Source organism: Protobothrops mucrosquamatus, unplaced genomic scaffold, assembly GCF_001527695.2.
Source record: "Protobothrops mucrosquamatus isolate PMUCROS unplaced genomic scaffold, P.Mucros_1.0 scaffold3025, whole genome shotgun sequence".
In the NCBI taxonomy this organism is placed as follows: Eukaryota; Metazoa; Chordata; class Lepidosauria; order Squamata; family Viperidae; genus Protobothrops; species Protobothrops mucrosquamatus.
Genome location: NW_015389040.1, coordinates 261,485 through 275,150, shown reverse-complemented (window position 1 = coordinate 275,150; position 13,666 = coordinate 261,485). Strand labels below are relative to the sequence as shown.

The 13,666-nt window shown below is 53.1% G+C and overlaps 2 protein-coding genes across 6 annotated transcripts in view; one reads left to right on the top strand and one right to left on the bottom strand.

The window, feature by feature from the left end:
* Positions 1 to 2,376, top strand: part of MARK2 (microtubule affinity regulating kinase 2) — a 24,983-nt gene extending 22,607 nt beyond the window's left edge. For 3 of the 5 annotated variants that reach the window (XM_015826263.1, XM_015826261.1, XM_015826260.1), the window contains 2 exons: positions 1,163 to 1,207; positions 2,013 to 2,376. In XM_015826263.1, coding sequence (XP_015681749.1) covers positions 1,163 to 1,207; positions 2,013 to 2,376 — 409 coding nt within the window. The remainder of the gene's footprint in view (positions 1 to 1,162; positions 1,208 to 2,012) is intronic. The other 2 variants (XM_015826265.1, XM_015826264.1) reach the window with 1 other exon arrangement.
* Positions 2,377 to 2,406: 30 nt separating this feature from the next.
* RCOR2 (REST corepressor 2) lies at positions 2,407 to 12,988 on the bottom strand (the record flags this gene model as incomplete). Its single annotated transcript, XM_015826257.2, has 11 exons — positions 12,922 to 12,988; positions 11,603 to 11,655; positions 11,239 to 11,400; positions 9,580 to 9,704; positions 9,016 to 9,085; positions 8,587 to 8,802; positions 7,480 to 7,557; positions 6,235 to 6,292; positions 5,736 to 5,956; positions 5,432 to 5,655; positions 2,407 to 2,443 (listed from the first exon to the last, which is right to left on the bottom strand). Coding segments are annotated over exons 1-11 (1,287 nt in total), but the record flags the coding sequence as incomplete, so codon positions are not given.
* Positions 12,989 to 13,666: the final 678 nt, after the last annotated feature.

The window sequence follows — 13,666 nt, the reverse complement described above, 5'->3', positions numbered from 1 at the left end:
TGGGGGATGCTGCAACGGTCGTAAGTGTGAAAAACTGTCCTAAGTCACTTTTTTCAGTGCCATTGTAACTTTGAGCGGTCGCTAAATGAACCGTTGTAAGTCGAGGACTGCCTGTATAGTGCGCGCCGTACATAAACTAGGTCTCCCGCTGTCATTTCCATAAGTTCCCTCTCTCAAATAACGGAGGAAATTACGCTGTCAGTTTTTCAGCCGTGAGCGCTACAGAGTCGTGTCTGATAAATGGAATCAGGGCAGCTTCATCCACTCGCCTGAACTCCTGTTTCAAGGGAAAATAACGGCAAAAAAGGGAGTTGTTTTTCTTCAAACACCCAGCCTTTGCTGGAGCAATATCTGCTTACTGACAGAAAAAAACCGAAATTGCCTGCTTTATTCAACCTTATTGCAACCTGGTACAGCAACAGGGTTGACCTATAAAATTGACGCAGAGACATTCAGTTGGGGCAGAACAGAGAGTGTGTATGTGCGAGTGCATCCAAACAAAAAAAGGGTGGGTGGATTTACAAGATAGCCCTCCTCCCCTCCTCAACCTGCATCTCTGCTGGGAGAAATTGGCTGGCTGTGACAGGACTTAAGTCATTCATTGTCCTGGCAGGTAGAGTCTCAAGCTACGAGCAACTGCCAAAGCACTCTTGCGTTGTCTCGCTTTACCTTTTGCACAGGAGAGTGCCTCGTGAAAGTAATAGGTAGGGCAGGGGTCTTCAAACTTGGCCCTTTGATGACTTCTGGACTTCAAGTCCCAGAATTCCTCAGCCAGGAGTCCCCTCCTTCCGTGGCTCAGCCTGTTCCCCTTCTCCATGTAGCTCCATCTCCTCCTCTTCCTCCTTTCTGCCTTGCTTGTCCGTGGCTTCTGTTCTTGGGGAGCGATTAGAGAAACGGTGCTTGTGCCCAGACAAACGAAGAACCCAAGGCTGATTGTGTAGCTTCCCCGCCCCCCAAAGGCCTGCTTTGGCTGATCCCAGCATGCCGAGCAAGAACCGAGAGGGGTTGCCCGCTCTGCCTGGGGCCCCGCCACACCTTAGCCCCTCTCTTCCACCTTCGAATGCCCCCCTCCCCGTGGCTTGGGGGGAAAGAAAACAAAAACCAGGAGCAGGAAGGCTAACTGGAGGGTGCTGATGGCTTGTCTCCTGCTCTGTTTTTTGAGGAACCTGCATGAGCCCGAAAGCAAAGACCGTGTGGAGACGCTCAGGTGAGACTCAGCCAGGGCGGGGAGGGGCTTCCCACCCGTGGTCCCCTCGGTCTGTTTCTCCAGCAGGGCCAGGCTGCTCCTTGGCAACTACCTCCATCCCCTTCGTTTCCCTGATCTCTTTCTTTCTCTTTCTCTTCCTCCTCCTCTTCGTAAACCCCTCTCCCTTCTAGCACTGATGATGTTACCTAGTTGGGTAATGAGATGTCGGCAAGAAAACAACCAAGCTCAGAGAACACCACAGTCCTCCTCCTCCTCCTCCTCTTCACAAACACCCCTCCCTTACAGCATTGATGATGTTACCTAGTAGGTTCACGAAATGTCTGCAAGAAAACAACCAGGCTCAGACAGAACCAAGAACCCCACAGTTCCTCCTCCTCCTCCTCCTCCTCCTCACAAACCCCACTCCCTTCTAGCACTGATGATGATACCTAGTTGGTTCACGAAATGTCTGCAAGAAAACAACCAGTCTCAGACAGAACCAAGAACCCCACAGTTCCGCCGCCTCCTCCTCCTCCTCCTCCTCACAAACCCCACTCCCTTCTAGCACTGATGATGATACCTAGTTGGTTCACGAAATGTCTGCAAGAAAACAACCAGTCTCAGACAGAACCAAGAACCCCACAGCTCCTCCTCCTCCTCCTCCTCCTCCTTCTCCATTTCTTTCTCTTTCCATCCTCCCCCATCCTCCAGCTCTTCTGGATCACGGATCAGGCTGAGCAGCATGGTGGTGCCAGCCAGAGGGGTGGGGGGGGCCTCCTTCTCCCTCCTCACCTTTTCCCTTTCTCCTCCCCTCCCTCCCCGGCAGGCCTCACATGATGGGTGGCAGCGGCAGCGGGGAGAAAGACCGGGACGAGAACCGGGAGGCCAAGCCGCGCTCGCTGCGCTTCACCTGGAGCATGAAGACCACCAGCTCCATGGAGCCCAACGAGATGATGAAGGAGATCCGGAAGGTGCTGGATGCGAACAGTTGCCAGTGCGAATTGCAGGAGAAGTACATGCTCCTGTGCATGCACGGGGCGCCCGGCCACGAGGCCTTCGTGCAGTGGGAGATGGAAGTTTGCAAACTGCCCCGCCTCTCGCTCAACGGCGTCCGCTTCAAGCGGATATCGGGCACTTCCATGGCCTTCAAGAACATTGCCTCCAAAATCGCCAACGAACTCAAGCTTTAACGGCCACCCCCGGGAGAGGGGGGGGCGCCTGGCCTGCACACGCAACGGAGGAGGGGGGGTGTTCAGGAGGAAGAGAGCCGCAACTTCACTTGGAGAGGGGCCCGGGTGCCAGTGCCGGGCCCATGCGGGCGGGGTGGGTGGGGGGGCAGGGGTATCCCCGCCGCCTCTCCATCTCCCCCCACCCCCCCACCCCCGCTGATGGATCTCCATGGAGACAGGGTGCCTGGGATTGTGGTTGGCAGCCACCTAGCTGGTCTCCGTGGCAACAGTAACGGGAGGGGGGGTACCAAGGGCTGTCGGATGAGGAAGCATCCCTTTTGGTCTCCGTGGCGACCGTGGTACTTTTTCTTCCTTTTTTTTTTTTTCTTCCTCCCCCTTCCCTTTCTCTCTCTTCCCCCCCCCCCCTTCTTGTAAATGAGACAGGGTTTGCCATTTTACCAAACTGCAACAGGGGACTCTCCCCTCGGGAGCAGGAGCGGGGTATCCTTTCCCACAAGGCCGGAGTAAGGAGCCCGGGTCAGCGGAGGAGACCACATCTGGCAGGAGGCTGTTGGGATGGAGTGGGGGGGGGCAGCAGCTAGCCCCTTCCGCCGGGGAAACGGGAGAGCCGAGAGTCTGGCTGGGCATTGACACAGCGCGGGTTCCGTGTGCCCGCCAGCCAGCGCTTAGAAGCCACGTGCCTCCCGCCAAGGGACGCCTCTGAGGCGCCCCCTCTGCTTGGTCCCTGCAGATGACCCCCCCACACACAAACACACGCGCACACACACACACACTCCCCAAAGACCCCCAATTCTCCCAAGTTTTTTTTTTTGGCTTTCCCCGTGCAACGTTCTTCCTTGCTAATTGGGGGGCTGCTGGTGGGGTCGAGCGGAGGGAGAATTGGGGGCTGCCGAGGTCGCCCAGCAACCCGAACCATCACTCCTTGGTTTCCACACACACACCCTTTATACAGACATGGCGTTAAGAGACCCTGTTTACACACACACACAACGTATAATGGGACCCCTCCCCGGGTCCACAAAGGAGTTCGTTTCCGGTCTTGAATGCTGCACAACCCCGCTCGCTCTGGGGTTTCGCCTTCTCTTCTTCCCCCTTCCCAGCACGTATTTCCGTGGGCCCAAACATTGGGGGGGGGCAGAGGCTGGCTGTGGAACAGGCCTGCTTGGGGAGGGGGGCACAGCCAGGGGTTCAGGATGGTTTTGAAGAGTTTTGGGCCCGCCGTTTTTATCCCCCCCCCCCCCCCCGGTCACAGGTACGCTGCCCCTGGCTTTTCTGGAGAGCTCGGGTCGATTTCTGCTGGGGAAAAAGTGTGTGCGTGGGGAGGGGGACCCATGGCTCCTGTTTCCCCCCCCCCCAAAAAAAATCTTTATTTCCCTTTCCAAAGCACAAGAGCAAAAAAAAAAAAGAGAGAGAGACAAGACTTGGGCCTGGTTGCAATCCCTTGCCTTCTCTTAGGCCTGGCTCTCTGGGTATCTTTTGTTGTCACATTGCCCCCCTCCCCCTCTTGAGAATGTATTTTTGGTCCTGGGGAGGGGGCTGTGCAGTCCCTTCCCCTTCTCTGACACACACACACACACACACGTACACGCCTGGTTTGTATATAACTGTACTGATACCTCGGTTTTTGTGAGTGGTTATAATTTTTTTTTTTTTGTTGGTTTAATTTCTCATCACAACATTGCCTTTTTTAAAAAAAAGAAAGAAAATCATGTCCTTTTGGGGAGGGGGGGTCAGCTCCCCTCTCCCCTCCCTCCCCTCTTTCTCTCTCTCTCTAAGGATGCTGCCGTTTGATGTAGTTTTACAGGTTCTAGATTAAAACTTTCCAGAAAGCACCTACTTCGCGTCGGATTCCTGTTTTTGGCTCCACATTTGCTCCCATTCCAGACACAAGGGACGGAAGCTGGGCACCCCCCCCTCCCCACGCCCCCCCCCATGACTCTGGACCAGCAGCCTTTCCTGTGGGGGGGGCACACTCCTTTGTGCTCCGGCCCCCCCCGGTTCCAAAAGCCCTGTGGCATCTCTGGGAGACTCTGGCTGGTTTCTTATTAAAGCCAAAGAAATAAAAAAAAAAAGCACGTGCTCCAAGACTGTTTTTCCAAAATGATGGGGAGCGGACTGGGGTGGGGGGGGTGGGGGCTCTTCCTTGGAAAATGTCCCCAAGCTGTGGATTGTCCAAGGTGGGGGGGGAGGTCTGGAGCGTCCCTTGGTCCCTCTTCCATTCAAGCACCACCCCGAAGCTTGTACCAAAATATCTTTTATTGAAAATGCTGCATGAACTCTAAAAAGACGCCAACGCTGAGCTGCCGGGAAAAGGGGGGGGGCAGGTCCTCAGAAAATTGGGGGGGGGATGTAAATGGTCCTGTTCTTCCCCTTAAGGTGACCCACAGCTGGCCTCGGATGTCCCACGCACTGCTTTGAGGAGGAGAACGATGAGTAAGTACAGAGCAGACCCGGCTTCGATCCTCTTCTTCCTCGTCTTTGTAGATTGTAGAAATTCCGAGTCCTCGGTTCCTCGGAGTAGGGACTTCTGGGTCCTGGAGCAGTCAGCCTCTTCCCCCTCCCCAAACTTGGACCCCCCCCCTCTGCCTTTCTCCCTCCCCCCTCAATTCATCATCCTCGCCCCCTACTTTTCACCCAAGCAGTGAAAACGTACTCCAGTCCTATTCCAAGCTACATCTTCTACTAGTTTCTCATCAACCCACAAAGCCCCCCGCCCCAATTCCAGCATCCCCCCCCCATTAAGGGCTGTCAGCTTTCCAAACGCTAGAGATGGAGGGGAGGGCAGGCGTGGAAAGGCACCCCCCCTCTTCTTCCTGCGCACCCCACCTCTTTCCCTCCCCGCTGCCTCTCGGGTCGCCAACTGCCCGAGCATGGCAAGACTCGACTTGGGGGTGGTCGGCCCCGTCTCCCCCAGGGGGAAGTTTCCCTGGGGTTCCTCCCGTCTCCCCCACCCAGAGGGCAGGGTGGCTCGTCGCTACCCCCCACGACCCGGGGGGCGCCGTCCCGGACGGCCCTGGGGTGGCCAGCCTACTCGCCCCCGCCGTCAACGTTGACGGAAAGTCTGGGCTGGAGGAAGCGCCCTTGCTGCAGGGGGGGCGGCTGGCGGTGCAGCATGGGTGCTGTGGGCAGGGTGGGCCTCAGCAAGGGGGGAGGCTGGGAGAGCGCGACGGGGGGAGGCCGGGGGGAGGCGGGCAGCGGGGGAAGCGCGGGGGGAGGCTGTGGCGGCTGGGCAGGCAGCGGGGGCGGCTGCGCCGATCGCGATACAGCGGTGATCTGGACCTGCAAGGAACAAAGGGACCAAATCAGCACCGCGCCGTGCACCCCCATCGTGCCCGGCACCTCAAAGCCTTCCCCTTCACCTCGTCCTCTTCCTCGCTGCCGCTCTTCTGCTCCTGGGGGGGCGAGCTGCCTTGCGGGGGGGCTGGAGCCAGGCCCTCCTGTTCGGCCTCCCACTCCTGCAGCACCTCCTCCAGGTTGAAGCGTCGACGGTAGCTGACGAAGAACGTCTTCACCTGGGCCACCGTCTTGTTACTGATCACCTCGGCGATGGCTTGGAAGTCCTTGCCGTATTTCCGGATGGCTGCCTCGGGAGCGCGGGGGGGAGAAAAGCCACAATCAGGAACGGGGCGCCCTGCCTGGCACCACGGGGGGCGCCTGCCCCGGCCAGCAGAGCGTGGCTTCCCGCCTCTGGTGTTCAAAGGGGCAGCGTCCGCCATCCAAACCCAGGACAAAGGCGCCCTGGTGCCCCCAGGGAGCAAATACGCAGTGCTTATTTCTCCTACTGGGGAGGGGGTCCCCCATCTGTTCCGCAGGGTGGCATGGAGCCCCCCCGCCCCCGCGGCCAGTCGGAAAACTCACCCTGCACCGCCAGCAGCTGCTCGTCCGTGGTCCAGCGGGAATTAAACTTGATGTTAGTCTACAAAATTACAGGTTGGAGTTGAATCTTAAGGGAGTCCCCCTTTTGGACCCTCTCTGCTCCCCTCCCCCAGAGCACTTTGGAACCCCAAAACCAGGACTGTCCCCCTCCCCAAAATCCTTCAGTGGGTCTCCCATCTCCGCTCTCCAACAATTGCCACGAATTCAGTTGCACAAACGGTAGCAAACGAACGAACGGAATTTCTGTAGGCTCTGAATGTCTTTTTTTTTCTTTAAGCAACTTTTATTAGTTTTATAAGTAACTGAAGATAGTGAACAGGTCTAATACTCCCTCCTCCTACGTTTCTCCACAACAACCTTGCAAAGTGGGCTGGGTTGACAGAGAGAGAGAGAGATTGGCCCAAAGCTGACTTTCACGTTTAAGGCGGGACTAGAACTCATTGTCTCCTGGTGATTGGCCAAAGTCACTCAGATAGCTTTCATGCTTAAGGCGGGACTAAAACTCACTGTCTCCTGGTGATTGGCCCAAAGTCACCCAGACAGTTTTCAGGCCTAAGGCGGGACTAAAGCTCACCGTCTCCTGGTGATTGGGCCAAAGTCGCTCAGCCAGCTTTCATGCTTAAGGCGGGACTAAAACTCACTGTCTCCTGGTGATTGGGCCAAAGACACCCAGCCAACTTTCAGGCCTAAGGCGGGACTAGAACTCACCGTCTCCTGGTGATTGGCCCAAAATTACCCAGACAGCTTTCAGGCTTAAGGCGGGACTAGAACTCATTGTCTCCTGGTGATTGGCCAAAGTCACTCAGACAGCTTTCATGCTTAAGGCGGGAGTAAAACTCACTGTCTCCTGGTGATTGGGCCAAAGACACCCAGCCAATTTTCAGGCCTAAGGCGGGACTAAAACTCACCGTCTCCTGGTGATTGGCCCAAAGTCACCCAGACAGCTTTCAGGCCTAAGGCGGCACTAGAACTCGCTGTCTCCTGGTGATTGGCCCAAAGTCACCCAATCATCTTTCACGCCTAAGGCGGGCCTAGAACTCACCGTCTCCTAGTTTCTAGCCTGGGGCCGTAACCAGGCCAGACCAAAATGGCTGCCTTAAATAAATTAAACTAACCTTTCGCCTGTCCCCCTACTCCTATTTGGGGGGGGGCACAAAGGTGGACCTCTCATCCTTGCCCTGAATGAGTCGGGGCCGTCCTTCCTGGGGTCCAAGTGTGAGCACTCACCTCAGGGGGGCGCAGTTTGTGTATCCCTTCGCCTAGCGCCTGCTTCATGCTGCTGTTGATCTGTTTGATGCTCTGCACCTAGCATGGAAGGGATGGGGAGTCTCAGTATGGGGTTTCCAAGTTTGGGGGGGAAGGCAAAAAGGGTCAGCAGCAGCAGCACCCCACAAGCTTAAAAAGATGGAGGAAGAGGAGGAGGAGACAAAAGAGGAACTGGTAACCAAACTACCGACCTGAAAATTAAAGAGAAGTCCTCAACTTACAGCAACAAACCTTGGAAAATTGGTCATTAAGCCCTCCGCGATCCGATTTGGCGGCCTTTTTTGGCCACAGCCCTTAAGCAAATCCCTATTGTCATTAAGTGAGACTTGCAACTTTCCCCACTGTCCTGAAGGCAGGACAAGAAGCAAGGGATGGAAACTAATCGAGGAGAGAAACTGGATGAAACCTCATCACAGAAGTGTAGACCAAGATGCTGGAATCAGAATAACAGAATCTTAACAACAGAATAACAGAATCTCCCGTCAACCAGCTGTAGATAATGGAGGAGCAACTTAAATTCCAGTTTTTCGATAATTTGCACGTTAAAAAAGTGATTTCCATCAGTACCTCCAGGTGTGGTTGGCTACGCTCAAGAGGCAACCTAAGGGAAGGTGAGATGCCAGAAACCTGGAAGGGGTGCTTCTCCTGAAGAGGCCACCACTTCATCCAGCTGGACTGGGCAATTTTTGCTCACTCTCCCAATTTCACTTTTTGAATGAATTTCCTGACAGCGAGAACAATTAACCAGTAGAACAACCTGCCACCAGAAGTCGTGGGTGCTCCATCACTGGAAGTTTTCAAACAGATTGGACATCCATTTGTCTGGAATAGTAGTACAGGGTCTCCTGCCTGAGCAGGGGGTTGGACTAGAAGACCTCCAAGGTCCCTTCCGACTCTCATTCCATTCCAAACCCCACTTCTTAAACAAACGGAAGCAAGTCAACGATTCAATGCGGCTTTTATGCTTTGCCGCTGTGATTTTAGCCCTCCTCAGCTGCAGAAAATACCTTTAAAATCAGGACTAGGTTCAAATGCAAAAAAATAAGAAAGATTTTGGACTTTTTTTACCTGGCGTTTTAGCGAAACCAACTGGGAGTCCAGATGGCGCAACGTGAGCACGGCCATGTCAGGACTGGCGGAGAGGCCCGTGATGCCTTCCTGGCTCAGGTACATGCCCTTCGGGGGGCGCCGGCGAGCACGGAGAGGGTGGTGCCGATATTGGGGCAGCTGGACCTCCTTTTTCATTGGCCCAGCTTTGCTGCTGGGGGGCTTCGGATAACTAGGCTGGGGGGAGAGAGAGAGGGGGGCGAGGGATGAAATCTAGGAAACCCCCCCCCCCAAGGCATTCCTGCTGCAAGGTACCGTATTTCTGGAGGTTTATCAAGAAGAGATTGGACAACCATTTTGTCTGAAATGAAATAGGTCTTCTTGCTGGCTTGAGCAGGGGGTTGGGCTGGATGACCTTCAAGGTCCCTTCCGACTCTTGTTATTCCTTACCTCCTTCTTGGGATCCATGGCATCAAATTCCCCTTCGCTGGCCTGGCGGGCCTCTTCCAGTTCATCGCTGCTGTGGGTATAAAATACGGCAACTTTGAGTGAGGTCTTCTCCAGCCACCTCAGACCTGCCTATCCTACAAGTGATTTTAGATGTTTCCATCATACTCCAGAGGTCTTCAAACCTGGCCCTTTGATGACTTGTGGACTTCAACTCCCAGAATTCCTCAGCCAGGTCGAGGAATTCTGGGAGTTGAAGTCCACAAGTCATCAAAGTTGCCAAGTTTGAAGACTTCTGATCTACTCAATGGTTTATCCTAGTTTCTTCCCCAGTTCCCAGAAACAACTTCCCACAAAAACCATCTGTGTGGTTTGCCTCTATTTCTACATCTGTGTGTGTGTACATACACACACACACACACAAACACAAAAGAGCCGCATTTGGCCTCAAACATGTTCAGGAGGCCTTTTGGGAGGTAGCAGAACCTGCTGCAAAGTTCTCTCCATCACCCCAAAGTCAACGCCTTTGTTTGCCTCCTGATGGACTGGATCCCTTTACTGGATCACCTGTCATCCTTCTCCTTCTTGCTGAGCAACTTGCGGGCTTGCCGGTCCATCACACTTGTCCGACTTCTCGTCTTTTTCCACGAGTAGTAATATTTCACCAAGCTGGGGATTAACTTGTCAGGAAGCTACATTGAGTTGGAGGGAGGGAGGGAGAGAAAAGAGAGAGAAACGATGGTGGGTCAAGAAATTCAGCATCTACTAAGCTTTCGTATGATGATCAACCCTCCGTATAAGGCTGACCGGATCAACACTTTGTGCCAGCCTCGTTGCACAACACGACACAATTAAAACTGGGCCTGCGAAAGACCCAGCACACTTTACACAGAGGTCAAACTCACTCAAGGGGAGCTGGATATAACTTGTGGGGTCCTTCTTGGTCTCCTCTCCGAGCTGGGTTGACCTCCGGCAGGCATTTCATTACTCAACCAGGTAATATTTTTCGGTGCTAAAAGATCATGAGAGTCAACTAACTCTCTTTTAGATCTCTTGTTGTTACCGTTGGGTCATGAAATGTCGACCAAGAAAAAACAATCTAGGTTCAGAGAGCACCAAGGGACCCCACAGCTACGAATATTCCCTTCCATGTGCAAATCCAGCTTGATTCAAAAGCATGGAGGTGGGGTTTTTTGCTAGAAATTGGAAAACCTAATACCTCTCTGGCTTAGAAATGGAGGCTAATAAGGTATACCAGAAGCCCTGCCCTTCAAGACTCTTTCTTTCTCTTTCTTTCTTTTTCTTTCTTTCTTTCTTTCTTTCTCTCTTTTCTTTCTTTTTCTTTCTTTCCCTTCTTTTTTCTCCTTCCTTCCATCTTCCTTTTCCCTCTCTGCCTTCTTTCTTATTCTTTCTTTTCTTTTTCTTTTTTCTTTTTCTCTTTGTTTTCCTTTTTTCTCCTTTTTTCCTTTCCTCCCTCCCTCTCTTTCTTCCTTCCTTCCATTTCCCTCCCTCCGTAATTCCTTCCTTCCTTCTTTCTTTTTTCTCCTTCCTTTTCCCTCCCTCCCTCCCTTCTTTCTTTTTCTTTCTTTTCCTTTTCCTTTTTTCTCCTTCCTTCTTCCTTTTTCCTCCCTCCTTCCCTCTCTCTCTTCCTTCTTTCATTTCCCTCCCTCCGTAATTCCTTCCTTCCTTCCTCTCTCTCTCTGTTTCTTTCTCTTTCTTCTTCCTTCCTTCCTTCCTTCCTTCCTTCCTTCCTTTCTTTCTGGGTTGCATACAACAATGTATGACCCAGGATTGCGACACCACAATTGACCCGGGCTTGCATAGTGACATTGCTTCTCAATAGGACAAAAATATATTTTCTTGCTTGCTTACCAGCAAAAGAACGGGCTGGCTGGTTGGTTTTCAGCCAGCAAGTGCAATTCCTGACTGTCTACATAGCCAGCTGCTGCTAACCTGCTTTTGGCTGGCAAGTTATAATTTAAACCTCTCATTCATTCATTCATTCATTCATTCATTCATTCATTCATTCATTCATTCATTTTGGCCACTAATTTTTTTTTCCTTTTTCTTTTTTTTTAAGACTTTAGGAAGATGTCAATCAACTTCATTGGCTATAGTGCGGGCAGATAAAAAAAAGAGCAGAGTAACCTGGTTTAAATCCAGTCCCCCCCCCCCACAGCAGCACTCTAACTACGGGGGGCCAGGGAGAAGGGAGCTTTTATGTACCATCTGCTGGATCCGAGCAAAGCTTTTCCCATGGAAGCTGAAGGCTTGTTCGAACAGGACTTTGTCTTCCACCGTCCATTCATCGGGGAACGGCGTGAAATTGGCTAAATCGGCCAGCGACTTCTCCACATCGTGTTTGTGCCACAAGAGCATCCCCAAAGCCTGTTTTTGTGGGGGGAGAGGGGAAGAAAAAGAGATTGAGACTGTGGACGGAGAAGCCTGTTTCTTCCAAACCTGGAAAGGTGAGAGTCCCTTTAAAAATAAGTTTCTAGTGCCTGTTGGGAAGCTGACCCTGGAAAAAGACGAGTGACCAGATCGAGATGGGAGGTTTGGCGGGGCTTTTAATGCTATTTTATCCCTTTACCTGTTCAATGTTGTAGCCGTGCTTCTCCTTGGCCATGGCGATGTATTTGTCCACTAGGGGGAGATAGAGAGAAATGTCAGACTCGGGAAAAGGGGGCGGGGCAATCGCCAGAATGAATAGGGTTACACAGGTAGTCCTCGCTTTACAACCGTTCATTTAGTGACCGTTCGAAGTTACAACAGCACTGGGGGAAAAAAGTCACCTTTTTTTTTCCCGTGCCCTTGTAAAGCGACCCAGATTTTCTGGCAGTGGGCAAGCTGATTAGAGCAGGCCTCTTCAAACTTGGCCCCTTTTATGACTTGTGGACTTCAACTCCCAGAATTCCTCAGCCTGGCTGAGGAATTCTGGGAGTTGAAGTCCACAAGTCATAAAAGGGGCCAAGTTTGAAGAGGCCCGGCTTAGAGAGAGCAGCAAAGCCGTTTGAAGCCATGTAGAAGTAGGTGCATTAGAATTAGAGTTGGAAGGGACCTTGTAGGTCATCTAGTCCAACCCCCCACCCAACAAGTCTTATTGCTATTGTCAGAAGGTTGCAAAAGGGAATCACGTCACACACACACACACACACACACACCCCGGGACATTGCAACCGTCATAAACACGAGTCAGTTGCCCAGCGTCTGAATTTGGATGAGGGACGCTGCAAAAACGGTCATTTTTCCAGGGCTGTTGTAACTTCCAACCGTCACTAGACGAGCGGCTGTAAGTCAAGGACTACCTGTTTTTTTTGACACACGCACACACACATCCTTCATTTCCACCCGCAAATCTCACAACGATGCAGCTGCAGCCCATCATAAAAGCCATCGTGCTTTTAGCGGGTGCCCCTCAAAAGCACCCCGTGGGAGCGCCGAACCCCAACACTGAGGACACACACACACACCAGCTTCAGCAAAGGCTGGATTCCCCCCCCCCCCGTGCTGCCGCCCCCACTCCCAGCTTCCTAGACCAGCCAGATTAAAAACCTAGGAGCACATCAACGCATAGTAATGGCTTCTACAGGGAGGGGAGGGAAGAGCTGCCAATCAAAGGCCCTGCCACCAGCTGAGGGTGGAATATATGCTTCCCCCCCCCATTAGAAAACCTAGGGCTAAGGTTGCTTCTGGAGGTGGGGTGGGCTCAAAGTAGGAGGGAAAAGAGAGAGAGGGGAGGGAAAAACACCACTCAATGCATGCAAAAATCAAAATAGCTTGGAGGAATCAGCTGGGGGGATGGGGGCAGGGGGAGCACGAGGGGGGGGCTGGGGAGGGGGTCCTGGAAGGCAAAGGCCATCGATCTGGTGCTGCCTTCCTGCTCTTCACCGTGGAGGGGGTTCCACTCACATTTGGCGTCCGAAACACAGTGGTTGGGTGACCAGACCAGCATGCCTTTCAACTCTTTATTGCTGTATCGAGCCGTGCTCTCTGGGTAGACAAAAGAGGAGAGGGGGGCCATGAGGACACACACACACACACACACACACACACACGCACGGCCAGCAGGCCACGCCCCCCTCCCCCAAAGGAGGGGGAGAGCACCCCCGTTGCCTTTGCTTGCCCACCCTTCTTCCTTGCCCCATAAATGGCCCAACCGACATGCCTACATGCCTACTGCTTCGGCCTTTTTGTGTGTGTGTGTGTATTAGACAATGGACACTCCTCCCAACACACACACACAAACACACACTTGGCCAGCACAGCAAGAAAGGTCTTGACCTCCACCACAGCCCCCTAACTAAGAGCAAAGGCTGAAATGGGCAGGCAGGACCGCAAGGGTGTTGGGTTTTTTTTTGAGCTTTCAAACTGGGGAGGGGGGAGTGGAGAGGAAAGAAGGTGGGAGAAATGGCCGGGAAGGGGCCAAGGGGCAGGCTAGAGAGGTCAAGCCCCCCACCCCACCCCACCCTACCCCCATTCCCCTTTCTGGCTGGCTGGCTCCTTCCAGAAGGATTTTATATCTTTTTATTTTGGCTTCTACGGAGGTCCCGCAATCACCGATACACGAATTGGGTTTAAATAAAGAGGGAGAAAACAGCCTAGAGATGCAGTTTTTCCCATTTGCCTGCAGACTGGCAAAAAGGGAGAGGGGGGG